Source organism: Salvia miltiorrhiza, chromosome 6 (assembly GCF_028751815.1).
Source record: "Salvia miltiorrhiza cultivar Shanhuang (shh) chromosome 6, IMPLAD_Smil_shh, whole genome shotgun sequence".
In the NCBI taxonomy this organism is placed as follows: Eukaryota; Viridiplantae; Streptophyta; class Magnoliopsida; order Lamiales; family Lamiaceae; genus Salvia; species Salvia miltiorrhiza.
This window is the reverse complement of record NC_080392.1, coordinates 12253859-12280737: the sequence shown is the minus strand read 5'-3', so window position 1 is coordinate 12280737 and position 26879 is coordinate 12253859. Positions and strand designations below refer to the sequence as shown.

The following is a 26879-nucleotide window of genomic DNA, read 5'->3' as shown; positions in this document are numbered from 1 at the left end:
ACTATAAAAATGGACAAAATTTATATTTTTTGAATGAGTGACCATAATTTGTGTTTTATGATTCATTTTGGCTATTTCAAAATTTTACTCTAAATGATATGCGAGTTTTTGCCATATGAATTTAGTTCGTTTTGATTTAGTGCAAAGTGCAGCATCAAAGTTGAGCATGCCGATATATTTTTAAGCGAATTTGTTATGTAATTTAGATTAAAAAATAAAAGAAAATACAACTTTTATGTCTATAAGTATTAACTCTTTATCTATTATAAGAAAACTAATAAGATATTATGAAGAAATTAAAATATTTAATTAGTATTTCTTTTAATTAAAACAATAGTTAATATATATTCAAGCATAAATCTAAATATAAAAGGCTCGTTTTGGCTCAATAAGTAGCAAATAAATAAAGCTCGATATTTGACTCGATAATAAAAGAATCAAGTTTGAGCACAACACAAATCGCATAGACCGGTACATTACACCTTTAGCTAATACTATGCATATATGCAATCTATGGAGGAATTTTCATACTTGAATAGCTTATTAATATTAACTTGAGTTTGGATTTGATGATATTTACTCACAAGCATAAATTTATATTTGATATATGTTGTAAGTGTGACTTCATAACTCACTCATGCACCAAGGAGTAAAGTGCAAATACATGAGAACTGGAGGAGTTAGTTGCAATAGGCTGAATAAGTTAGAAAATCTGTTACAACAGATTTCCTGATTAAGCAGCCAACTTGCACATTCCAGTAGTTAGTTTTACATGTGCTTTTGTATATATACTCTTTGTACATCAGAGAATATAGATTGATGAAAAATCAGCTGAAAAGAAAGAGAAAAACGAGAGTAACAGTAGCTAGAAGATAGCTTGTGAGCTGTGAGGTTTTTCTGCTTTCGTTGCTGTTTGTAATCTGTAATCTTCCTTGATTCTTAGTGAAAAAACTTCTGTAGTTGTGCTACCGTGGACGTAAAAAGTCTTCGTGTCTTTGATTCTTGTTTTCTGTTTTAGAGCATTCGAATTCTTCTCTTTCAATTCTTGTTTTGCAAGCCTTGTGAGTTTGCAAAGTTAGAGAGTTGTGATCTGATTTTGGAGTGAATTGTGAGTTCTTGTTTGAGCTTAAATTCGCAACAATATATGAAGAGCGATATGTCGTCGCTCACTATTTAATTGTTAGCACCTTCTGAAAGCACGATGGACATTAGTTCACACCAATATTTTATTCTTTGGGAGAAATATATATGTAACCAAAGACAATAACTACTTTTAAATGAAAAGACAAAACTACCCTTAATCGGTCCCACAATTCAAATATAAAGTTATTTAATCTATTATAAAATTAAAAAAATAGGTTAAATATCAGTTTTTAGCCCATCGTTTCAACGTTTTTTCAAAAATATCTCACTCTAAAGGTAAATACAAAATAATACATATTGTTCCATTTTTTTCTTGTTTGTGGCCGCTCATAAAAATAATCCGACAATTGGTAATTAACGTGTTCCGATCAATTGCCATGTTGGCAGAACACAGAGAATAATAATAATAATAATAATAAAAGTAAATCCACTTAATGAAAGCACATATGAACATATTATGTTTTCTTCCTTGAACCCTATTCCCTATCCTCATTCAGACGTCCTGCCAAACCCTACCATACCATCTCTTCCAAGTTATCATAATCAACAACGCCTTTCAGTCGAGTGAAAGCCTTTTCAAGCCCCTGCACAGTTGCCTTTCCATTCTTCAAGTGTGTGTGCAAATTTTCTGCCACAAAAGAATAGCTTCTATATATTGATTCTTTTACGTTTCAGAAACACTGAAACTTACCTCTGATTTTGTTGATCCCTTCCAACAGATGCTCCCTCTTCTTCTCTTTCAAAACGACTTTGTAATTTCCAAGAACCAGTAATGCTACAATCTCAGACCTCATCAATCCACCACCGATAACAACAACCTTGTCTATATTCCTTGGCAGCAAATTCATTTCAGATATCCTAAACCAGTAAGCATTAAGTAAGCACAACAACACAGAGACGACCATTGAATTTCTATGTTATATCTTATGATGCGTATTTATAGCATTTAATTCTTGCTGCAAAGAATTCATATCTAAACACTGACAAAAGAAACATAACCAAAATCTAAAGTATATAAGTCCCAACCATTTCTTATTCCGGCAGAGGATCAAAATGACAGACTTCTACCTTGAGCGAAATATATTTCTTCTTCCGCACCTACCCTTCAACTATGAGCTACGGCTATACTTGATAAAGATAAATACGAGATATTAATAGAGAGCAAAATGTTGTCCAAAACCACGAGATATTGACAGAAGCAAAGTTAATCGGTCCAATGCCTCATCTTCTTCAGCGGCTGGATGTCGATTGACGGCATCTTTTGAGCACCTTCTCGGACAGACGAATCTTCAACATTTTGTGGACTGGGGTTCATTGTTTAGACAAAACATTAGTTAGCCAAGTTACAAATTAAAACTATGAGCAACCTGCAAGAAACTTTACATAAATTAAAATACCATGTACACCTATTAGTGCAAAAAGCATAAGAGAATGAACTTAGACAAGAAAAATAAATTACATGAATCGTACCGATTCATTGGCTTTGTATCTGGTAGCAGAATTTTGTCCTCAACATAAGAAAGAACCTTCATCCTTTGTTTTTTCGTGATCCAATTATATACTAGCAAAACTCTATCCTGAACATAAGAAAGAACCTTCACATCTTGTGCACAAGCATAGATATCAGGTTCCTTCCACTCTTTTGAAATACAATCATAAACTACTAATGGACGACTGAGATCATCACCACTTTTTCTTTTTCTACTTTTTCTTTTTCTTTTCTTTTCAAGTAATAAAAAACGACCATCTTTCAATCCCAACGGTTTTTCAATACCACGAAGAGCAACACCAAATGATTTGACCCACGAACTTTCTTTCCATACCCAAAGTTGAAAAGACTTAACTCCACGCTTGGACTTTCGCTCAAAGACAATAGCACCCAAAAAACCATCACACTCAACAACAACATACATAAATTTCTTCATAGTAACAGGTGGTGAAGGAATGCAAGAGAAACTTTCCTCACTAAAGTTGAATGATAAAATAGAAAAAGTTGAGCCATCATGTGATACTACTGTCCAATAACAATTCCCCATAATAGACACACCACATTCAGGGAAAATATGAGAATTAGGATTCGGAATCTCCTTCCAAGAATCGCTTTGAAGCGAATACAACTCAGTTTTTGTATGGCGACCACCACGACACCCTTCTCTATCATTTTCATCGTCTGGATCGCAATTGCATCGAGTATAGCTTCGAATGACCTTGTAGTCGCCAGATTCAGAATCATATCCGAGACCACTCCCATTGAAATTGTCCCAACATGGAGAGGCTTTCTTGGGCGGACAAAGAAATTTGAACTCTTTAGTTGTTAAGTTGCACACAACACTTTTGCCATTAAAATCATCCAAATACAACAGCCCACCACAAATATTACCGGAAACATTTTCTTTATTTTTATCATAAAAATAAAGATGGATATTTTCAAAGCCTTCCTTGGGAGGTATGTCTTGGGGAGAAATAATAGATAAATAATGCTCATTATCGCCACCGCCGTTAAAAGATTTCAGAACAAGCTCATCCATTCTAAAAAAAAGAAAAAGAAAACACAAATATTCATCATCGACAGACACGACAAGCTCAACAATTTCTGAAATATTGCATTCAAGTCACAAATGCTTGTGTATTAGAAAAATAGAAGAGGGCAGAGAGAAATACAGTAATGAAGAAGCAGCTTAGACGAGAAATTTCTCGTGAAGAAGATAAAGTGTTGAATAAAAGCTTAGAATCGAACCTTAGTAACGCTTCAAGCCAACCAAATTCGGCGAATCCCTTTATCCTAGAATCTTCTCCCTTTTCTTTTGTTATGGAAAATGGGCGAATCCCTATAGCCCTAATATATTTACCTTTCAAAAGTTTTTTTTTTTTTTTTTTTTAAAAGCCGTCGGTTTGGTTTATAAATTTACATTCGGATAATAAATAAAATTTAGCTAAATAACATTCATCAAGTAAAATTATTATTATTTATAGATATTTGGTAGTTTAAGATTTAATATTAAGATAATTATTTTTTTGTTTGACAGAAAAAGTACAACTATACATCAAATAAACAAATTATGATTTTAATCTTATATCTTTAAATAAATTAATTAAAAATAGAGAAATAGAAAGAAAGAAAAAAATATATAATCCTAACTCCAACACCACCACCATACGCCCCATCTTCTTCCTGAAAAAAAATATATACTCCATCCGTCCTGTAAGAGTGTATCACATTTTCTATTTTTATCTGTCCCATAAGAGTGTATTACTTCTATTTTAGGACATGACCCTACTTTCTTCTTTTAATCACAACCACTCATTTCTACATAACCCAACAACCAATTCAACCACAACCACACATTTTCACTTAACATTTTATCTACCAACTTTTTTCTTAAAATCCGCACCATCCCTTATGTGATACACTCTTACGGGACGAAGGGAGTATAATTTTTCTCTTAATGTGAGATCTTTTCTCCACTATCAATACTCTTAATGTGGGACCCATTCTCCATTATCAATATATACACTCAATAACTTTCTCAATATTTTTTATTAAAATTTGTATCGAAAAATATCAAACATAAATTTGAGGGACGAAATGAGTAATAACTTAGAGAAATCGAGAGTCGACACAAGGATACCAGCATAAACTGCTATATCCAACAATTGGTTCAACCAATGGTTGGTATCCTCAAAAATGAATCAGGAACTAAAGGCACTACGATTGAATAAATGAAGATTCTTCAATCATCATCAGAAGAAGTCGTCTCAAAGCAAGGGTGAACATCATTCGTGTTAGAAACAGCTCAAGAACTTATTAAAGTTGATGAAGCAGCACACTGAACTAATTCCAACAATGATCAGTTCTACTATTAATAAAGTTGAATCCAATATCAGTACAGAATACATGTTCATCAAAGTTGATCAATCTAAAACCAGCTCAACCTCAGATACTGACTAACAAATCCAAAGTTGCTCATCAACCCAATCTTCAACGACCTATCAAATGGATCAAGGATTGCAGCATTCTTCCATCAGCAGTGTGTTGTCCAAGCGGTAAGGGATTAATGCCTAAGGCCAAAGGTCTTGAGTTCGAGTCCCCTGTGGTGCAGCTTAAATTTCTTTATTGGATTAAGTACCAAATTTCCCTTTCGATGGCATTCCTATCGCGTACAGGACCGGTTTACTACCTCAACGTGGCAAAATCGCACCAAATTCCCCCCGCCACTTAACGAAGCTTAACACCGTTAGAAAAGATTTTTTTTTTAATTAATATGTGTCCCACTCCAAGTTTTCCTTCCTTCTGAAATTGAATCTGCCGTCGTCTTCCTTCTAAATTCGGCGACGCCGGCGTAGAGCCTGAGCCTGGCGCCTTCCTCCATATCTTCTTAATTACTTTGCTCTCAATTCCAATCTCCCTCGTTCCCAGTTCAAAGTCGAACCGAGCCCTAATTCTCTTATCCCAGTTCAGATGAGATCGCCGTCATGGCTTGGCCGCCGCCGATGAACACCAAAGCAGCCGCCCATCTTTTACGAATGACCACCGCGCCTGCGCGGGTCTGAATTTCCAGCGAACGACCACAACCCTCCTGTTGATTTCATCGACCACCGCCACGCCAGGGGTTTTCGAAATCGCTATCATTGAGTCCGAAAATTGACAAGATCGATTTCGCTCCCAGGTCGGCTCTCCTCTCTCTCCAAGAAATCTGCCCCTGCAGCTGATTCTGAGTCCAGTGTCTCCCTTTCGACACCGCTCACGATCGAGGGCCAAAGTCGAGCCTTAGGCTTTCCCTTCACGGTTCGTTGTCGCCACCGTTGAAGAAACTGACGAACGGTCCGCGGGCACCGCTCCATCAACCACCACCGATGTCCTCTCTCAAGTCTGAAGGAACAGAGCAATCGACTCTCTTAGCTTAGCCGAACAGGACAGGGACACACATTAATTTAAAAAAATCATTTCTAACGGTGTTAAGCTCTGTTAAGTGGCGGGAGGGGGAGATCTGGTGCGATTTTGCCACGTTGAGGTAGTATGCAGCTCTAACCCTAATTCTATGGTCTTGTACGCGATAGGGACGCCATCGATAGGGGAATTTGATACTTAACTCTTCTTTATTTAATACTATCAGTTTATATATAAAAAAAGGTTGTTGCCAGAATTAGGTTTTGATCAAAAGAAGAATGTCTTGTACAACGATAGTCAAAGTGCGATACATCTGGCAAAGAATTCAGCATTTCATTCTAGAACATAGCATATTGCACTTCGTTATCATTTCATCATACTCCCTCCGTCTCACAAAAGCATGAACGTTTTTCCATTTTGGGGTGTCTCATAAAAACATGAACATTTCCATTTTAGTACATCATGACCCACCACTACTTTTCCTTAATTAATTCATTACTCTCACAACACCTTTTAAAGTAGGACCCATTTTCCACTTACTTTAACTCTCAACTAACATTTCTTAAAACCCGTGCATTTCTCTTTGTTCATATTTTTGTGAGACGGAGGGAGTGTGTCTTTTAGAGGATAAAGTGTTAATACTAGAAAAGATCCAAGGAGCTCTAAATATGGCCGACATATTTACAAAGACAATAACCATTGATAAACTGAAGTTGTGCTTAGCTTCAGTTGGTTTGCTAGAATAACAAAATGGAAAGGATGATGCATTGATCGGGGTGTGAAGACAGATTGAAATAAGTCTTCAAGTGGGAGATTGTTAGTCAAAAGGGCTAGTGTATAGCTCCTAGCAAGCATTTAATGCTTCAACAACAATTTTAACATTTGTTGTAATTGCTTTCAAGCATTGCAGCTAACTGACGAAGCCGTCGTTCAAACTTCGCGCAAATAAAATCTGTGCTCACAACTACACTAGCTAGCAGTAAGTCCAGGGTTGAATTCACAGGGAACTCTGGTTGTTCTGGTCACAACAGTCTTGTGGGCAAAACAGAAATTCAGACTAAACTGAAATAAAGATTAACTTGGTCAATAGACAAAATGATTCTGACTTGGGTTCGACTTACTAAACATGAACTTGTCACTCGGTCATTGGTTCAAAGATATTTACCACACTCGTATACCAATTGGTTATAGGCACAGGACAGCTACGTTTCCAATTGTCACGCACGCAACAGCTCTATGCCCAAACTATCCTTTCAGTTTATAACTCCATAAATTATCAGTTAATGGAATTAACTACCATGGTCAACAGACACTTCCTACGTTGGCCTCTCGCTTGAGATTATTATGCCCAAGATGCATTCAGATTTAGATAGACCCAATTTGACCCTTACGTTTTACCACTAACCCAATTTGACCCTTACGTTTCACCACTAGTCACGACTCCAACACCAGTTATACTCTTCGGAGGTCGAAATTCCTTTCACCTTATGCCCGAAGTTTACTTGTGGCCAAAGCACCCTAGTTAACTAGTGATTAGTTATTTAAGCCAAACCGTATTTTAATCAAATCTAGTTTATCAGGGATATACTCGTCCAGTTATTATGCCCAATTAGACCTCTCGAAGTTTAAGTGTTCATGTTCAGTTTATCTCGCCCAAATCAGAATATAAATTTAGCTAGACATTAAAGAAATAACAAAGCCAAAAGACATAATAGAAAACATAAAGGGCAAAGTATTGAATTAAATTACTGAAAAGAAATTGTACATACGGCCAAAAGTGTCATTCAAAGCATAAACAAAACTAAGAACTATGCCCATAGCCTGGGCAAAGCTTAAACTTCACACAAAATAAACTAAGCGCAGCAGCCGGTCATTGATTCGGTACTCTCCCGGCGTGAACCCTTCGAGTATTAATAGAGGTGATTAGGACTACAAAAGGCCCAACCCATGATGTTGCAGGTGGAACAAAGATCTGACTTCCCTTTGTGATACACCCAATCTTCAGGCCTAATCTCTTGAAGATTTTTTTCCTTGTAGATGGAGTACTGGTTTAACCCCATCGGCCTCTTCTGGGTGCTAACACCTCTATGCCCATATAAAGCCTCCACACGTAAATCCTATCTCGCCCGTCTGCTACGCCACTTCCTTCCTTCGTCCTTCATTCTGATGCTTGTTGGATCCCGCACGGTATTTTATGGGCAAATGACCAATTTGCCCAACTTACTATTTTTCGGACTTTTGATCTTCAAACAGTTGTTGTGCGTCCCCATATTCCTCTGCATCAAATTCGTGCCTCTCTCGCGGAATGCAACAACATTGTGCCTTAAAAGCACCTTTTACCTAAAGATTGAGCCTGTCCTAGAACTATACCATCCCAGGCGACTGACTCTAACAAAACAAAGGGAAAAATACTCCATCTAGACCTAAATAGACATAGAAAAACGAGCACAAACATGGGCTCATCACACACACGCACTTTAAACACGATTGTCCTCAAGTGTGCACATGCAATTATGCAATTAAAAAAACTATCAAAGCGTATCATGTCATGATATTGATATTGTAGATGCTCTTTTAAAGCATAGCCTTTTCATGATTAAATATACATTTCATTAAAAAGAAAAAACTTTTCAGGGCACAGAAACTCTCATCAAAACCTTTTCATGATGAAAGTTCAGCAAAGCCTCATTTTTCTAGAAAATATATATGTCCCAAAATGTCAAATAATTTATGCTATAAAGTAAACTTAATCATACCAAGGCAAGCTAATTGTTAGAGTAGGATACTCTATTCTTAATTTTCATTTATACAGTCTTGGTTTCTGATACCAAATGTGATATCAGAAGTGATACCGCACTACTGATGAATTTCTCTTAAAGATTCTCTTATAGATAAGATCATATCTTGACGATCTTTGTTTCCTTGTTTGTGAAGATTTTCGTAGAAGTTTTGAATGCATCTTTTGGATTGACCTGCAAGACCTAAAAGAAGAGTTCCTATCATAGAAGGAAACTTTGGATTTCTCTCATATCTAAATCGAAAGTTTCCTGGAGCTAGGGTTTGAGATTTTTTTCGTGCTTTCTTTCAAGCTGTTTTTGAGCGCTGCACTCTCAGGGAAAGAACTTTGTTGATCTCCTCCAGCATTCAAGGTTCGGCGTTTTTTGAGCATTTATTCAAGCATCTGGTGAACGCAGCAAGTTTCTGTTAGTTAGAACATTTTTCTTGGAGTGTATGTTATGTTTCTTATTACTTTGCATTTAATCTTGTTGGTAGCAAAGTATTGTTTTTGTTTATCTCCTTAATTTGAGAGTTGAATTTCGAGTTGTAAGGGAGTAATTGTGTTCATTGGGGTTCACACTTAGAAGGTTAATGTTATCTAGCTTTCGACTTTTCTCTAATGTTGGGGTTTTGGGAAATTATAAAGGTATGGAAAGATTGAGTCTTGTGTAAGTCCTACTGTAATTTAATCTCTCATAGTGACTTGTTTTCCCTTGGGCGAGGCCCCCCAGACGTAGGTGTTCTATCACCGAACTGGGTTACCATATCGTGTGTTCGCATTTATTTCTATATCTGCTATCTGTTGTGTTTCAGTATCACGTTTGGTACCATCTGCTATGTGCTGTGTTTCAGTATCACGTTTGGTACCATCTGCTATCTGTTGTATTTCAGTATCACGTTTGGTACCATCTTAGGTAGCTGCGAGTTTTATATGTGTATTTGGATAGGTAGAGGTCTTTCACTAATATCAGCTATTGATAAACATGCATTTTTACCTCTTGGTGTGTCATTTTTTATGCTTAGTTGTGAGGATTTTGTGTGTTTGATAGTCTATTTGAGCTTATATTCGTTTATGGTCAAGAACTTGTTACGTACTTGTGTTTGAACGAATTTTTAGAAATAAAGAAGCAGAATTTGGAATAATTATTTGAAATACAAGTTGTAGTTCGTCTCGAGAGGAGTTCGTGAGCGCAAACGGATCATAAATCGGAGTTCGGACGAGGGAGAACAAGCCAAAACAAAATTATTGCGCAAAGCTGTCAGGAGTTCTGTTTGGGCCAGCCATGCGGCCGCGCGACGTGGCCGCGCGAGTCGCCGTGTTTCCGCCCAAAATTCATTTTTTTAGTGATTTTGGGTATTTTTGAGAGCTACAAGACCTAGGGCATATAAATACTCCCCAAGAACTTATTCTCTGCAACCTTTTATCATCTTTTATCATATTTTACTTTTCCTGAGAGCTGAGAGAGACAGAGAACGGAGCGAGAGCAAGAAATGAAGATTCTCAATTCTACTATGGTTTTTCTTGTAGATGTTTATTTGTTTTATTGAGAATTGTATTCTAGTTCATATGTCTATGTGTGGCTAGAATCCTTTTTTTCCCAGGGTTTAGGGAGTAAACATGGTTTGAATTTCTGACTGTTTGATTCAATTAATTGGATTGTTATTCCTTTCTATGTTCTTGTTTTAATTGTTTGCTTTATTGATTGGCCACCAATTTAGCATAATCATAGGTTTTAATTTGATATCGGGAGATGATAATTATTACCTGAACTAAGAACATAGAACACATATATTTAATTCTAAAGGGAATTGATATTTGTGAGGGCGTTAATCCTATGAGCTTTTAGGAGTTGCATGTTAGAAGTGCGATCCGGGGACGGTAGCCTTGCATGTAATCAACGGTTTGTATGCCACGGGAGTGGGTATAGACTTGTTTTGAGATTGCCTTAGGAATCGTCTTATTAATTGAATTGAACATGTTAGTTAGGAGAATATGTTGAAACCTTTACCTTGGGAATTATTCTCTTATCTGTTTCTCCGTATTTTCATAGCTTGATTTATTTTCTTTTCTGTTATTTTTTTTTTACCTTGTTGAAACCTTTACCTTGGTCAAGAACTTATTATTTGCTTGTGTTTGAACGAATTTTCAGAAATAATGAAGCCGAATTTGGAAGAATTGTCAGAAATACAAGTTGTAGTTCGTCTCGAGAGGAGTTCGTGAGCGCAAACGGATCATAAATCGGAGTTCGGACGAGGGAGAACAAGCCAAAACAAAATTGCTGCGCAAAGCTGTCAGGAGTTCTGTTTCGTCACGCGGGCCAGCCATGCGGCCGCGCGACGTGGCCGATCGAGTCGCCGTATTTCCGCCCAAAATTCGTTTTTTTTTTTAGCGATTTTGGGTATTTTTGAGAGCTACAAGACCTAGGGCATATAAATACTCCCCAAGAACTTATTCTCTGCAACCTTTTATCATCTTTTATCATATTTTACTTTTCCTGAGAGCTGAGAGAGACAGAGAACGGAGCGAGAGCAAGAACTGAAGATTCTCAATTCTACTACGGTTTTTCTTGTAGATGTTTATTTGTTTTATTGAGAATTGTATTCTAGTTCATATGTCTATGTGTGGCTAGAATCCCTTTTTTCCCAGGGTTTAGGGAGTAAACATGGTTTGAATTTCTGACTGTTTGATTCAATTAATTGGATTGTTATTCCTTTTTATGTTCTTGTTTTAATTGTTTGCTTTATTGATTGGCCACCAATTTAGCATAATCATAGGTTTTAATTTGATATCGGGAGATGATAATTATTACCTGAACTAAGAACATAGAACACATATATTTAATTCTAAAGGGAATTGATATTTGTGAGAGCGTTAATCCTATGAGCTTTTAGGAGTTGCATGTTAGAAGTGCGATCCGGGGACGGTAGCCTTGCATGTAATCAACGGTTTGTATGCCACGAGAGTGGGTATAGACTAGTTTTGAGATTGCCTTAGGAATCGTCTTATTAATTGAATTGAACATGTTAGTTAGGAGAATCTGTTGAAACCTTTACCTTGGAAATTCTTCTCTTATTTGTTTCTCCGTATTTTCATAGCTTGATTTATTTTCTTTTCAGTGTTTATTTATTTATTTAGTTTAAAAACAAAATTCTCAATTTCGTTTATCCAGATAGAGTAGAATAATTTAGGATAGGAATTGATAATAATTAGTCTCTGTGGAATACGACCTTGCTTGCTACTGTACACAATTGCACTCGTACACTTGCGGCGTGTTAAAAAAATTAGCGAACAGCTATGCTTTTCCTAACATAGAATTTTTACCATATACAGAAGCTAAAACAATCCATTTAGAAATTTAGCTGTAAACATAATGCTAAAACAAGACCAGGGGTCGACATTGGTCTGTTTTACTAGTAACAATAAGAGGGCTCAGTAACAATCCGCTTCTTCCGATTTGTTCCGCTCCCACCCGTAACAATCAAATCAGATATCCCAGTGAAGAAATATTAAAAATTTCACCAAGACATTCATTTAATTTTGATGATCAACGGATAAGTAACAGAATATAGAGTATGCCAGTTTTGTGGAGTAGTGCTATCCAGTTATTAGTAGGGCTGGGAAGTTCGGGATCGGGTATAGGGTACCCGATTACCCAACCCAAAAAAATCGGGTATCGGGTACCCTATACCCGAAAAATTCGGGATCGGGGTCGGGTATTTAGGGTGTGAAAAAATCGGGTATCGGGTATACCCGAATTACCCGATTTTTTAATTAATAAATTTTAAATTATATAATTAAAGTCCCAATCTGCCGTTCCCATTTGAAATTGAAGTCCCAATCCCAGCCCTAAGTAATCCCTCCCCCCCTGCCGCCGCCGCCCCCACTCCAGGGCAGAAATCCCTCCCGTCTCCGATGAGTCGGCGACCCAGCGGCGCCCCTCGCCGCCCGTCATCGCCCAGACCAGAGCCAGTCGCCGGTGAGGAGCTCGCTCCCAGTCCCCCCCAGCCACGGGCCCACGACCCCCAGTCGCCCCTTCGTTCCGCCGCCGTCGGGTCGCCGAGCTTGTCGCCCTGCAGCAGCCGTGCCGCTAGTGGAGCTCCGACAACGCCACTTCTTCTACGCCTTCTTCTTCTTTTTTTAAATACAAATTTTCTATGTTAATGTTGAATTTGCTGCTTTGAATTTGGTCATTGTCTCATTGAATTGGAATTGATTTGTATGATTTTCTTGATCCGTATGAATTTCGGTTGAATTTGCTGATTAGCCTCATTTGAATTTGCTGCACTGTTGTTGCTTTGAATTGGCTTGGTTTAGGGAAATGGCTTGGTTTCGGCTGTATTTCCTCATTTCGATTTTTTTTAAAAAAAATCGGGTATTAGGGTACCCGAATACCCGAGTCTGGTATTAGGGTTTGGGGTCGGGTATTGATTTTCGGTCTTATTCGGGATCGGGTACCCGATTTTTTCGGGTAGGGTACCCGATCCCGACCCGATTCCCAGCCCTAGTTATTAGCCATATTATGTGCGATCAATCTATTTAATAATGGGATAAATAAAAGAAACCAAACTTTTCCCATTCAATAGACACCATAATTAGACCAAACCCATCCCACTAATACATAACATGAGAGAATTGAATCTCACATTTGATAAAGATAAACACGAGAAATTGATAGAAATTTGATAAAGATCCCACATTTGATAAAGATAAACATGAGATATTGGTAGATGTTGTGCAAAACCACGAGATATTGATAGAAAGCAGATAGGTCCAATGCCTACTCTTCTTCTTCCGAACCTATTCTTCAACTCTGAGAAGCGGCCACATTTGATAAAGATAAATAGATATTGATAGAAAGCAAAACGTTGTCCAAATCCACGAGATATTGATAGAAATTAAGCAAAGCTAATCGGTCCAATGCCTCATCTTTTCACCTCTGAGCTGGATGTCGATCGACGGCATCTTTTCTCGGACGAATCTTCAACATTTTGTGGACTGAGGTTCATTGTTTAGACAAAACATTAGTTAGCCAAGTTATTGGATAATTTAAAACTGTGAGCAACCTGCAACAAACTTTACATAAATAAAAATACCATTTATACCTATTAGTGCAAAAAGCATAAGAGAATGAACTTAGACAACAAAAAAAACAGATCACATGAATCGTACCGATTTATTAGCTTTGTATCCGGTAGAAGAATTTTATCCTCAACATAAGAAAGAACCTTCATCCTTTGTTTCTTCGTGATCCAATTATAAAGCAGCAGAACTTTATCCTCAACATAAGAAAGAACCTTCACATCTTGCGCACAAGCATAGATGTCAGGTTCCTTCCACTCTTTCGTAATACAATCATAAACTACTAATGGACGACTGAGCTCATCATAACTTTTTCTATTTCTACTTTTTCTTTTTCTTTCAAGAAATAAAAGACGACCATCTTTCAATCCCAGCGGACTTTCAATACCACGAAGAGCAACACCAAATGATTTGGCCCACCAACTTTCTTTCCATACCCAAAGCTGATAAGACTTAGCTCCACGCTTGGAATGTTTTGGTTTCTTATACTCATAGACAATAGCACCCAAAAAACCATCACACTCAACAAGGTCATACATAAACTTCTTCTCACTAACTGGTGGTGAAGGAATGCAAGAGAAACTTTCATCACTGAAGTCGAATGACAAAATAGAAAAAGATGAACCATCCTCTGATGCTACTGCCCAATAACACTTCCCCATAATATACACACCACAGTCGGGGAAAGTATGAGCATCAGGATTCGGAATCTCCTTCCAAGAATCGCTTTGAAGCGAATACAACTCCGTTTTTGTATGGCTACCACCACGACACCCTTCTCTATCTTCTGGATCGCACTTGCATCGAGTATAGCTTCGTATGACCTTGTAGTCGCCAGATTTAGAATCAAACCCGAGACCACTCCCATGGAAATCGTCCAAACATGGAGAGGGTTTCTTGGGCGCAGGAAGAAATTTGAACTCTTGAGTTGCTAAGTTGCACACAACACTTTTGCCATTAAAATCATCCAAATACAACAGTCCACCACAAATATTACCAGAAACATTTTCTTTATCTTTATCATAAAAATAAAGATGGATATTTTCAAAACCTTCCTTGGGAGGTATGTCTTGGGGAGAAATAATAGATAAATAATGCTCATTATCGCCACCGCCGTTAAAAGATTTCAGAAAAAGCTCATCCATTCTAAAACAAGAAAAAGAAAACACAAATATTCATCATCGACAGACACCAATTTCAGAAATATTCACAAATGTTTGTGTATTAGAAAAATAGAAAAGGGCAGAGAAATACTGTAATGAAGAAGAAGCTTATAATTAGACGATAAATTTGTCGTGAATAAGATGAAGTCTCGAATCAAAGCTTAGAATCGAATCCCTTTTTCTTTTGTTTTCTTTTGTTTCGTTATCTTTGGCAAAGACATTAATGCATGGGTCTGTCTCTCCAAATATAGTTTGTTAGAAATGGATATTGGGCCCATTGTCTGTCTCTCCAAATATAGTTTGTTAGAAATGGATATTGGGCCCATTCCTCCCTTAAAAGGCCTTATAAGGGAGAGGGTTGCCTCACCATATAAAGTGGCTCATGCCACTATCTCCAATCCAATGTGGGACACTTCAATACACCCCCCGCACGCGCAGCGTGGACTATCCCAAACGCCATCTGTTGACAACGATATTGGGGGGCCCATCATTGGATTGGGTTGGCTCTGATACCATGTTAGAAATGGATATTGGGCCCATTCCTCCCTTAAAAGGCCTTATAAGGGATAGGGTTGTCTCACCATATAAAGTGGCTCATGCCACTATCTCCAATCCAATGTGGGACACTTCAATAATTGAAGATAATTTACAAGTAATTAGATTCAATGCAAGGAACTTAGCGGGAATATTTTCTTATTTCCGGGTTGATAGATTTTGTTAAAAAGAAAAAGATTTGTACCCTTTTCTTTTTCTTTTGTTATCTTTCTTGAGATTTTATAAGACCGAAGATGTTAATCTATATCTATACTATATTAAAAAGGAGAGTTCTCAATTTCAAATTGATTTTAAATCAATTTTAAAATTGAGTGGCAAATTTGTGATTATAATAAAATTAAAGATTTATTTATAAGTTATACATCTTTTTTTCTTTTTCTTTAACTTTTTATTTTTCTATTTTATTTCTTTTCTAAAATTGTGAAATTCAACTAATTATAAAATATTTGATATGCATATCAAATTAAAGATAATGATAAGAGCTTTAATTTGATATATGTTATGTAAATATTAAATTTAAAATATAAAAATTATATTTATGGAAATCAAATTCCGGTAATATGTAAGATTAGTACGCTAATCCAGCGCATTCTATCTAACCAAACTAGGCCTAATTAGCTTATATATATAATATATATTAAAGGAATGGCTTTTATACCCCACCTCATGCGCCTGCAATTTTCGGAGTAGGCTTAATTTGAAGGAATTATTACGTCACGTATTCGAGAAATAACTTACTTACTTATTTCCTTTGATTTAATACATATTATGATATATATATATATATGGGGAGGGCTATAATAAAAACACTCTTAAGTGTATAAAATATAAATGATTTTCAGCCCTTAGATCATCAAGATCTACGGTTGATTCGTAACCCTTTTGGATGAATTCGTGGTCCTGGGTTCGAATCCCAAAGGTAGCAAAAATTTATTTTTCACAATTCGTAACCATGTTTGATGAATTCGTAACCCTGTTGGATAAAATTCGTACATTAAAAAATGTTTATATTTATATTTTAAGAAGTGTTTTTACTGTAGCCCTCCCCTATATGTATATATATATATTAAAATTTATTGTAATTTCAACATCTACTTGAGAGGAGCCGACGATACTTGATTCAACGTGGAGACTGTGAATATTTAGGGGGCGTCGTTAGAAGGCAGAATGAGTCAAGTAGCTGAATTCTGAGATTGAGCGCTGATATTATGCAAAAACATCTTGATTCATGCTATTATGCATTCATGGAGTGTAGATACATAGGCATCTTATCTTATATATATATATATATAGACGTACTAGTTTCTTGTCCACGATGTGAAAAATGATTGTAGTTGAGAATAATGTCGTGGATTTATGGGGTTGAGAAATCATGAATGGCTGGAAAATTTTGTTTTCTTCTACCTGTCTTGTGTTGTGCAGATTGACGTGATGCAGACTTATTTTCAAGATATTTGATTGTGGTATTAGCAATTCAGCAGCGGCTACGTTGTAGGGTGGGACAAAGGTACTCGAGTTATGGTTCAATCTATGTATCACAATCGAGATGGGCAATGTTATTACCAGACGAAAACAAGTTGCACTAGGAATATCAAAGTCGTAACAAATATACAAATTGCTTCACGATTTTCATTTATACGATATAGGACCAGATCTCGACGCAACAAATCTGGGCAGGGGACTAGGACCAGTGCTAGCTGATGCTATCAATGCTTCTTACACTGAAATTGTCCATGTCCTACTGATCTTGGCTGTGGGTGGATGACGCTTTGGGATAGCCCGGCTCGTTTGCATTTGATTGTGGAGTTGACAGGGAACCATGGGCCAGGGACATGGCCGGAGAAGAACCCACTTATTAATGCAAAGGGAGTGGAAGAATTCGAGTAGTATTGGCTGTAGATGGAGCAAAGAATGGTGTAAGACTCCAACAAGCTCCGTGGAGTGTGTCGTGAGATCTCACAGATTTGATCAGCACCGCCACGAGGTAAGACCTGCAGAAACCAGTACAATCAAGAAAGATCTCTCTCTCTCTCTCTCATACAAAACACGTGCAAGCTAGTGTGAGGGATAGCTGATCAAATTATGATAATTTCAAATTACCTATTGCTTTCACTCCAAGAATCCAGAATTATTCCTGCTGAGAACTTGATGTAAAGCTGCGTTGTGGACTTTATGTTCACCTCTATGGAAGAGTAGTTTCGTGCCTCAGGGTCTAAGGATTCACTAATGTGTCCATTTGAAAGAGTGTTTCTGTCGAAACTCTCTTTCGAGTCTTAAGAGTTCACTTCCCGCGATCACTGCACATACACACCTGGTAAAGGGATACTTTTAGTCCCTAATTTCAACATCTTTCCTATATAATTTTCATAAAACAAGGGATTATTGCATACCTGGCTAAACAATGAACGTTGTTACTGAAGCCTCCAGTTTCAACGTTGAAAGCAGTTGCATACCAGATATTAGATGTCATAAATGTTGCAAATAGATAGGGCAATCCATCAGTTGCACCCCCAATCTCTTCCAGTATCAATCTAATCCATGTGAAGTCGTGATCACAAACCACATTTACAGAGTTCGCCACTCTTCTTATTCTCCTGCTCTCCTTGTTTTCTGGTATATCATCAGGTAAGTGTTTTGCAACGCCTGTTAGTAGTGAATTAATCAGAGGAGCGCCTTCTTTTAGCACAACACCTGAAGCTTCAGCTAAAAGGGAATCAATAGCAAATGGCTTGCCCTGCCTCAATACACAACCTAACCATACTATCCATATCAACTATCTGCTTTATATTTGCCTCTCTTTCCATCCTATCTTGTCTGGTGATTAAGAAATACTATAAGGCAACACTAGCCAATATCCCGCAATGAACTATTTCGCATAACAAAAGGATAATAATTGTAGCCATTTATCGCCATCATCCTAATGTTCAAACATAATAACAACCAAGGAAACTGAAAGTAGAGTAAAAAATGTAAATTCCACAATCTCTTCCAAGAAGTGATTATTGTCCCAATGAAATTTATCAGTGGCTAGCATCTTCTTTTTCACAGAACTCGGTGTAGCGGGCAGGGTCCATTAAACAGTGGAGGTCACTGTAGTTCTCCAGCTCTACCTTTATGATCCATCCATCTTCGTAAGGGCTCGAATTTACCTGAACGAGGGAAGAGGTGACGATATTTACATAAGTGCGGGAACTGAATAGTTGGTGGAGACAATATGTAACAACCCGCTCTTTTATTATACTTAAATCCAGTAATATTTCAGTAAATCAAGCCCAGTAAATAATTATGATTTAAATTCAGTCTATGACACTGGATTATTTTCTAATTAAGCAGGATTATTATTTTATTACCAAGTCAGTAGTTTCACGTAAATAAAACCGCGATGAAAATTATTGAGTAAGCCAATAATTATTTATTTCAGATTCATAACTGACTTAGTTAAGTCATGTTATTTATTAATCACAATAGAATTATTTTTCTATTATTATTTCTTGAGTCGTGAATTTATTCCGACTTGTGAAGAATTAAATCTACGTTATTAATTTAGATATTTTTTTCGTGTATTAAATTTAGCACGCTATGCTCCCCCAGCCACTCTATTCTCACCCGTGCTTAGTTTTTATTTCACTCCTACATAGTCAAAGAAAATATTCAACAGACAAATCTCAAAGTGTCAGCAGAAAATCTCATCAATTAAATTCTTCAACCACGCCTCAATTTAGCCGCACTATTCACCATATTTTCACACTATCAGCTTCAGTATTTACTCCCTATAAAAGGCATCCTCACTTACCTAAAATCCTTAGCAGCTGCAAAGGATTTTAAACGAAGCAAAATCACCATTCATACAGAACATCAACCAAGCATCATTCAAGGTAATTATTATCCCAGTTTACTCTCTCCATTTTCATGCTTAGCATTCACATCTCAACAAAATCTATGTTTAGTATAAGAAGTACTGAGATATTAATTAATGGCATATTTCTGCTATAGAATCATCAGACTAGAATCCTTAAACAAGACAAATGCATCAAGAGATACTAAATAACATGAGAACCAAAAGAACACGCCACTAGCCTTGCATAAACAATATAGAGAACTGAAACTTCAAGTAGACAAGCTTCGAACTTAGTTTTTAGGAAGAAGGGACACGGCCCTGTTCGGTCGAACCGAGACGACGACGATGACGCTCTTGCTACCTCGGCAGAATCTGAGAACGACAGCAACGGTGTGGCTCGAACGATGTCTACAGTCGCCGGATTTACAGAACGAGGCGGCGCCAACTTCGGAGGAAGGCAGCCCGGCGAGCTGGCCTCTGTTGGCAGCAGCTGTTCTGCCATCTCTCGTCAACTCCAGAACAGCAGCAGTCGGTGGCGGACTCCTCGGCGACGGCTGACTCAGGCGGAGGCGGCTGAGCGGGACGGCGCGGCCAAAGGCCAAGCACCGCTGGTCGCGACCCAGACCAGAAAAACAGCAGCAGACGGCAGTGAACTCGCCGGCTTTAGGCGACGCGGCGGCTACCGTTGCAGTAGCCGGAAGAGAAGAGGGGCGACGGCGTGCTTCATGTGGGAGGAAGAGAGAGGCGACGGATAGAGAAGGGAATAGGGAGAGAGAGATATTTCAATGTGTGTGTGTGTGTGCGTGTGGTGATTGAATTAAGAGAGAGAGATAGTTTCCTTTCTTTAAAATTTGAGGGAGCCGAGTGTTTTTTTAAAAAAAGAGAAAGCTTTGATAATATTAAGAGAAAAGAAAGGTGTGTTTTGCTTTATAAAAAGGATAGGGAACCGATGATAGTGGAGATAAAAGAGAGAAAGAGATGTCGGTAGAGAGAGTGATAAAGAGGCGTGAATTTGGGGAAGAAAAGAGAGGGTTTGGGCCGGGTTTGAGCCGGTTTGGGCCGAATTTTTGGGCTTTCTCTTTGGGCCTAGTTCATTTTATTTGTTGGGCCGAAGATTAAATTTCTATTGGGCCTTGATTATTTTATTTGGGCCTTCATAATTATTCTATTAAGTTTAATTAGAGAAAATTTTAAGACTTACTAATTATTAATTAGTAAGTGAATTAGATTATTTTAAGATGAGTAGATTATTAAAGATTAATAATCCGACCTCATAAGACGGGCTTTAATTCTTAAATAGGATTAGCATCTCATAATTTAATTAAAGAAATATGAGTCATGCATAATCATTTCACGCATCCTCATTTATTGAGATTTTTCGAGAATTAGAATCTTATTTTATTTTCTCGGATTAAAGGTCAAGCACCAGAGTTAGAGCTAAACCGTGAGTCTGCTATTCAGGTGGGCAATTTCTTACGCGTAAGATAAAATGCTATTAAAAAAACTATGCAAGTTTTATGCTTTATTATGCCTAAATGAGTTAAGCTTTATTATGCTTCACGCTAAATGATTTACGCTATGCTGTTTATACTATTTACGCCTATGTAAATTATGCTTTGTTACGCTTTAATAATTTACACTATGCTATTTACTTTATTATGCTTAAATGAGTTAAAACTTTATTTCTCTTTATTATCTACGCTTGTCACGCTTTAATAATATACGCTATGCTATTTACGCTTAATTACGACTTAAATTTTTATTATTTATTATTTATGCTTTGTTACGCTTTTAAGTGATTTACGCTTAAGTGAGTTACGCTTTGTTACGCGCCTATGTGGTTCACGCTTTGTTACGCTTTAATGCTTTACGCTTATTATTTAACGCCTATGTGAGTTACGCTTTAATGCTTTATGCTTATTATCTAATGCTTATGTGATGATGTTAACGAAATCGATTCCTGAGCGGATAGCTATCTTGTCAGGATATATATTTATATATGCAACGCGACCGTGAGTCAATGAGAGGGTTGGCCGGTCAAACGTCCGTTGGGGGAGGCCTCCCTCAACGGTACGATGCTAGCGTCTGTTGGGGGAGGCCTCCCTCAACAGTACGATGCCACGTCCGCTGAGGGAGGCCTCCCTCACGGCGCGATGCCTGTGTTCGTTGAGGATCTTCCTCACGACACGATGCTTATTGATATGACTTTTGATGATGAGGAATGCACTTACGCTATTTATGAATTTGAAAATGATAGTATGCAAAGAACTTGAAAGAAGATTCATGTCGCTTATATGATGCTGTGGTTGATGATAAAATGTTAAGCTTATAATTTAGTTTTTGGCAACTGCCCACTAAGTACTTTTGTACTTAGCCCTGCATATGTTTATGAATGTGCAGGTTGAGCTGTGATGAATGATGAAGTGTTGCTGAGTGGAGCTTTTGTCGAACTTAGAATAGGCTCAGAAAGGATATGTGTCTGCATACATGTATCTCAGTCTTGCCTTCCGCTGCAAACACTGATTATGATTTAGTCAAGTCTATAACTATATGCCAATTACTCTTCAAAGAAATATCTAATGCTTACTCGGGTTCATCGAGTATTTTTTTTTTAATTATATGCGTCAATGCTTCAATGTCTTAAATTTTATTTCAAGAATTAATGCTAGATATTAATGTCTATAATCGAGTTATGAATGAGTCAAATGTGCCCTTTCTAAACCCCGCTTCTTAAATCCCTTCCCTAGTCACGATTTCCCGGATTAATTATCTCTAATTAAGGCCGGTCGTGACACAATATAATGTGGGGAGCACATATGACGCAAAGAATTATGCATATATATGCCGCTTTAATTCAAGCAAAGGATATATAAACTACCATCAGATCATAATCGAGGCATGATAAAGGTATATGATCTTTAGAAGCAGCATTATCTTCGAAGAATAACCATTTGAACAAATTTCTTACCTAACAAATGTCTATGTACAAGGGAAAAAGAAAAAAGAAAGATAATACCAGCAATGCATTATAGCAAACTGGTAACTGCTTAGCTGGTGCAAAATCTTTGATTAGGTCAAAAGTGCTGATAAAAGACTAAGGAAAGCACGCTTACACCACATGGCATCCAGTTACTCAGTTGGTTTTCCACTTGCTTGATGCCATTGGAAACTAATGAACAGTAACTCCAAGAAAATGGGGTAAGTGGGAGCAATATATGAATAAATTTGCAGTCATGTTAACAATGTGGCAATCAAGTTAGGCCAAAACCAAGAATTTGATCTCAGAAATACTCACCAAACCAGGAGAATCTCATAAATAAAAGCTTTCTTGAATTTATGTCTAATCTTGCCATCCTCTTAAAAAGATCCTGAAACTTAAGATTATACATGCATACATTCTACCAATCAAAATAAAAACAAACAAAGTAATAACAATAAATCGTGGCAACTGATGAATAAAGATAACAATCACGGGAACTAATAAATCATGTTCTCAAAGAAAAAAAAAATAACAATAAATCATGGCATCTGATAAATAAAGATAACAACATTTAGTGAGCTCTGCATGTTTTGTCAAATTCGATGGTTGTGAATTTGTGATCATACTCATCAATGAGTTGATTAAGTGAGTTAATCCACAGTACTACTACTAGCTCTGTGCACTCAAATTTTCAACAATGTACACTACAAAAAAACGCGTAAATAGCGACGAAAATTACCGACGGCGGCGCCGCCGCCGGCAATTACCGACGGCACGGCGGCGGCAAAAAAGGCGACCCGCCTTTTGACTAGACGGCAAACGGGCCGCCGCTAATTAGCGGCGGTTACGCCGTCGCTAATGTAAATATATATTAATATAAATATATATTATTTATTACCGACGGCAATTGCCGTCGGTATTTACCGGCGGCAACCGGCCGCCGCTAATCACCACCGCCGATGACATCCGGCGATAGCACCACCGCCGTCCGGTCAAAATTACCGACGGCATTTTTCCGCCGCTAATTACCGACGGCAAATGCTAATTACCGACGGCATTTGCCGTCGGTAATTAATTTTATTTATTTTTTTTTTTTTTTTCATTTATCATCTAATAAATTGATCAAAGATAAAAATACAAAAACATTAAAATCAAATATATATTGAAATACAAGTGAAATTTTAAACATTGATTATTACTAATCTAAGATTATTACTAAGAATTCAAGATTCTTAGTAAGAATAAGAATCTTATAATTATAACTTAAGAATGTTAATTTGATTAGTGATTCACTCATCAATCATCACTAATCCAAGATTATTACTAAGAATTCAAGATTCTTAGTAAGAAACTTATAATTATAATTTAAGAATGTTAATTTGATTAGTGATTCACTCATCAATCATCACTAATCTAATATTATTACTAAGCATTCAAGATTATTAGTAAGAAACTTATAATTATAACTTAATAATGTTAATTTGATTAGTGATTCACACATCACTCATCACTAATGTAAGATATTACTTAAGAATTCAAGATTCTTAGTAAGAATCTTATAATTATAACTTAAGAATGTTAATTTGAATTAGTGATTCACTCATCAATCATCACTACTCTAATATTATTGCTAAGCATTCAAAATTGTTAGTGAGAAACTTATAATTATAACTTAATAATGTTAATTTGATTAGTGATTCACTCATCAATCAACACTAAGGTTATGAATGTTGTATAAACTAGATTGATAAAAAAAAATCGAAAATTAATAATAAATTAATTAATAAATATTTTTCCGACATAAAAATAAGAACGGAAACGAGCCCAATCCGTAATTAACAATATTTTTTGTATATCATCTCGACATATTCTAAGGTTATGAATATATATGATATTGTATATTGAAGTAGACTTTAAATGAATTAATAGATACTATATATATCAATAATACGAGTGTTCTGTACTGGTGACCATTCGAAAAGAACTTCAAGGTTAAGCGTGCTTGACTTAGAGCACAACTAAGATGGGTGACCGACTGGGAAGTTCGTCTAAATTATGCAATACTGTATAAATACCGAAATAAATTGTGGATATACAATAAAATAAATAAATAAATAAAATAAATAAATAAATAAAATAAAATAAAATAAATAAATTAAAAAATATTACCGAGGGCAAATGCCGTCGGTAATTACCGACGGCATTTTGCCCTCGGTAATACCTTGAACAACTCCGGCGTGTGAGCCACCACCGTCCGGTGGAAATTACCGACGGTGATCTCGCCGCCGCTAATTACCGACGGCATTTGTCGTCGGTAATTTTCCGGCAACTCTCCGCCGTTCAACGGCGGTATTTAACGGCGGAAATGCCGGCGGTGGTCGATCGCCGTCGGTAATGGCGTTACCGACGAGCCGGTTAGCGACGGCGAGTTGCCGCCGGTAGCCTTTATCACCGGCGGCCGTGTCTTATTACCGACGGCAAAATGCCGTCGGTAATCGTGCGTTTTTTTGTAGTGGTATATTTCATATGAAAGATTATATAAACCTCATCAAAAGGAAACATTTTCTCAATAGTAAATAATTATGTAGTCGCAAAAATACTACAAGACTTGAACTCATCCACGTTTGCAGAAACAAAATAAAATTAAACAAAAAAAGCAAGCTAGCTTCATATATTATATTCATGCGTACCTGTGATTAGAAAAGAAATACAGCAAAAAGAGAGAAATCTTAATATTGATTACACGGGTAGCTATAACAAATTAAATCTTATGTGTTGTTTGGAATGTAGTGAATTCCACTAATTCAAGTTGCACATGATTTAAATAGGCAAAAAGCATTCCGCTAATTCTACCAAATAATTAGTGCAGTTAGGTTAGTATGATGGGAGAATAAGTTTGGCAAATAAAGTTACGATATATATTAGCCATACAAAGTATAAACACGTACGTACAAATCAATGACTCGTCAATTCAATTTGTTCTACACCTAACGTTGTCATTTTTTTCCAGTCACTTTCTCTTTTCTCCCTGGAATTCAATTTTTTCACATCGTTCTACAGAGCACTCAGACAAGCAGCTGATATGCACAAAAATTCGTTGGTTGCATAAAGAAACAAGTTCTTCAACATATAATATTTCATTCCTCGCCCCGCCTCAAAAAAAGAAAAAGAAAAAAAATTTCATTCCTCGTCAACCTAAAGAACAATTTTGATTTCTCCCCAAGGAAGACATGGATAGTAGCGACAGGGAAGAATCAGGGACCAAAATTTACAATTTTAACCACGCAATTCCTCCACATAAAATTTACAAATTCATCAATAAAGATATAGAGAGAGAGTTTAAAGAGTAACCTCGACTAAATTAAATTCGAAGGAGGAATGTTGGGAACTTAATGAAATATCCTAGCCCTTGTTTTGATGATACCAACATGCTTAGGTTTTTCTTATAATAGACTAGAACCTTTTCGAACTCAAGTGTTGGAGTTCACCTTCTAGTTTAGCTAGTGTTCTGAAGACTGAAGACTGAAGACTGAATGAATGAATAATGAAGAACGAAGGACTAAAGACTGAAGACTGGAGAACTCGGCTGTTGTTCGCGATTAAAGGCAGAGTCAAATACTAATATTTGACTGAACAAGTTTCTCAACTGAAGGAACAACTATGACTGATTCACTAATGCAGGCCACATGGATTTAGCGAACTGATACTAAAGTTAAGTATCAGTTAACATTCTTCCACGGACTGATACTCCTGAAGTTTAAAGAAAGCCACGCACTCCAAGTACAGCCGCATTAAATACAAAGATTCAGATGATCGTCTTTCTCTGCAGAGCATTCTTTTTTGGTGATTATCTTTTCAGAGGCGCCTTACCTCCTGTACATGAGTAGCCGTTTTTCACCAAACAAGGAACCTCGAAGATTGAAGCCTCAGCCAAGTTCGAATTTCTCTCCAACGGATGAATTCTTGAAGACCATCTCCGCCAACGGATCTATTCAAAACCTCTCCTATAAATAGAGCTCGAGGAACACTTCAATCTTAACCGATTCAAATACACAAGCTGAAACGCTGCCGAAATCGCCACTCAGCCAATCAAAGCCTTCCAAAGTTTGAATCGAAGAATAGAATCCTAAAGCCAAAATCAGTCTACTACTGATTACATATATTCTCTTAGAACCTTAGGCAAATATTGTTTATCCAAAGCCTAAGTTACCGATTACAGAGAACCTGTTCTCTGTGATCTTGTTGGCAATTTCGAACCTCCTTTCAACTGACCGAAAAGAGAGTTTGAGCCGAGAGGAGTTCAGAAAAGTGTTCTGACTCCAAGAGATCTTAGCAGTCGCAGAGAAGACATTGTTGTGTCTTAGCGAGCTAAGAGTGTTTGAGAAATCCAACCCAGTGTGTTGGTACTGAAAATCTGATTTTCAATTGTAAGGTTTGTTGTGCACCCGTAAGCA

At 37.0% G+C, this 26879-nt stretch overlaps 3 protein-coding genes and 1 long non-coding RNA gene across 13 annotated transcripts; all 4 read right to left on the bottom strand.

Moving 5' to 3' along the window:
* Positions 1-1473: 1473 nt before the first annotated feature.
* LOC130988718 (F-box/LRR-repeat/kelch-repeat protein At2g27520-like) lies at positions 1474-4020 on the bottom strand. Of its 5 annotated transcripts, none has more exons than XR_009090188.1 (5): positions 3881-4020; positions 2614-3672; positions 2364-2447; positions 2170-2265; positions 1474-2001 (listed from the first exon to the last, which is right to left on the bottom strand). XR_009090188.1 is itself a non-coding variant. In XM_057912646.1 (5 exons), exons 2-5 carry the CDS (start codon positions 3669-3671, stop codon positions 1656-1658), a joined length of 1425 nt encoding a protein of 474 aa, XP_057768629.1. In that variant the 5' UTR covers position 3672; positions 3881-4020; the 3' UTR covers positions 1474-1655. The 5 variants fall into 5 exon arrangements, 3 of the variants coding, with proteins under 3 accessions (XP_057768629.1, XP_057768631.1, XP_057768632.1); XM_057912646.1 differs by lacking the exon at positions 2170-2265 and having other exon boundaries at positions 1474-1771; positions 1835-2001; XM_057912648.1 differs by lacking the exon at positions 2170-2265 and having other exon boundaries at positions 1474-1727; positions 1835-2001.
* Positions 4021-13458: 9438 nt separating this feature from the next.
* LOC130988717 (F-box/LRR-repeat/kelch-repeat protein At2g27520-like) lies at positions 13459-15277 on the bottom strand. 2 transcript variants are annotated; one of them, XM_057912645.1, is made up of 2 exons: positions 13980-15277; positions 13459-13873 (listed from the first exon to the last, which is right to left on the bottom strand). In XM_057912645.1, exons 1-2 carry the CDS (start codon positions 15032-15034, stop codon positions 13813-13815), a joined length of 1116 nt encoding a protein of 371 aa, XP_057768628.1. In that variant the 5' UTR covers positions 15035-15277; the 3' UTR covers positions 13459-13812. The 2 variants fall into 2 exon arrangements, with proteins under 2 accessions (XP_057768628.1, XP_057768627.1); XM_057912644.1 differs by having other exon boundaries at positions 13461-13805; positions 13980-15273.
* A 1864-nt stretch (positions 15278-17141) lies between these two features.
* On the bottom strand, positions 17142-18246 carry LOC130988716 (uncharacterized). The gene is made up of 3 exons (XR_009090186.1): positions 17998-18246; positions 17708-17918; positions 17142-17598 (listed from the first exon to the last, which is right to left on the bottom strand). It is a non-coding gene; the product is annotated as an uncharacterized LOC130988716 (long non-coding RNA).
* Positions 18247-18483: 237 nt separating this feature from the next.
* Positions 18484-25246, bottom strand: LOC130988714 (glycine cleavage system H protein, mitochondrial-like). 5 transcript variants are annotated; one of them, XR_009090183.1, is made up of 4 exons: positions 25116-25246; positions 22741-22819; positions 22559-22614; positions 18484-18756 (listed from the first exon to the last, which is right to left on the bottom strand). XR_009090183.1 is itself a non-coding variant. In XM_057912643.1 (3 exons), exons 1-3 carry the CDS (start codon positions 22832-22834, stop codon positions 18628-18630), a joined length of 279 nt encoding a protein of 92 aa, XP_057768626.1. In that variant the 5' UTR covers positions 22835-23128; the 3' UTR covers positions 18484-18627. The 5 variants fall into 5 exon arrangements, 1 of the variants encoding a protein (XP_057768626.1); XR_009090185.1 differs by having other exon boundaries at positions 22741-22813; positions 25116-25240; XR_009090182.1 differs by having other exon boundaries at positions 22559-22819.
* Between the last annotated feature and the right edge of the window lie 1633 nt (positions 25247-26879).

What these genes read in the sequence shown, in the direction of transcription:
- LOC130988718 (XM_057912646.1), bottom strand. Translation starts at nt 3,671, where the DNA reads ATGGATGAGCTTGTTCTGAAATCTTTTAACGGCGGTGGCGATAATGAG. An exon ending in GATACAAAGCCAATGAATCG is followed by an intron (nt 2,448 to 2,613) that starts GTACGATTCATG and finishes AATGAACCCCAG; the next exon opens with TCCACAAAATGTTGAAGATT. An exon ending in AGGGATCAACAAAATCAGAG is followed by an intron (nt 1,772 to 1,834) that starts GTAAGTTTCAGT and finishes CTTTTGTGGCAG; the next exon opens with AAAATTTGCACACACACTTG.
- LOC130988717 (XM_057912644.1), bottom strand. Translation starts at nt 15,034, where the DNA reads ATGGATGAGCTTTTTCTGAAATCTTTTAACGGCGGTGGCGATAATGAG. An exon ending in GATACAAAGCTAATAAATCG is followed by an intron (nt 13,806 to 13,979) that starts GTACGATTCATG and finishes AATGAACCTCAG; the next exon opens with TCCACAAAATGTTGAAGATT.
- LOC130988714 (XM_057912643.1), bottom strand. Translation starts at nt 22,834, where the DNA reads ATGTATAATCTTAAGTTTCAGGATCTTTTTAAGAGGATGGCAAGATTA. An exon ending in TATGAGATTCTCCTGGTTTG is followed by an intron (nt 22,615 to 22,740) that starts GTGAGTATTTCT and finishes ACTGTTCATTAG; the next exon opens with TTTCCAATGGCATCAAGCAA. An exon ending in GTAACTGGATGCCATGTGGT is followed by an intron (nt 18,757 to 22,558) that starts GTAAGCGTGCTT and finishes TCCCTCGTTCAG; the next exon opens with GTAAATTCGAGCCCTTACGA.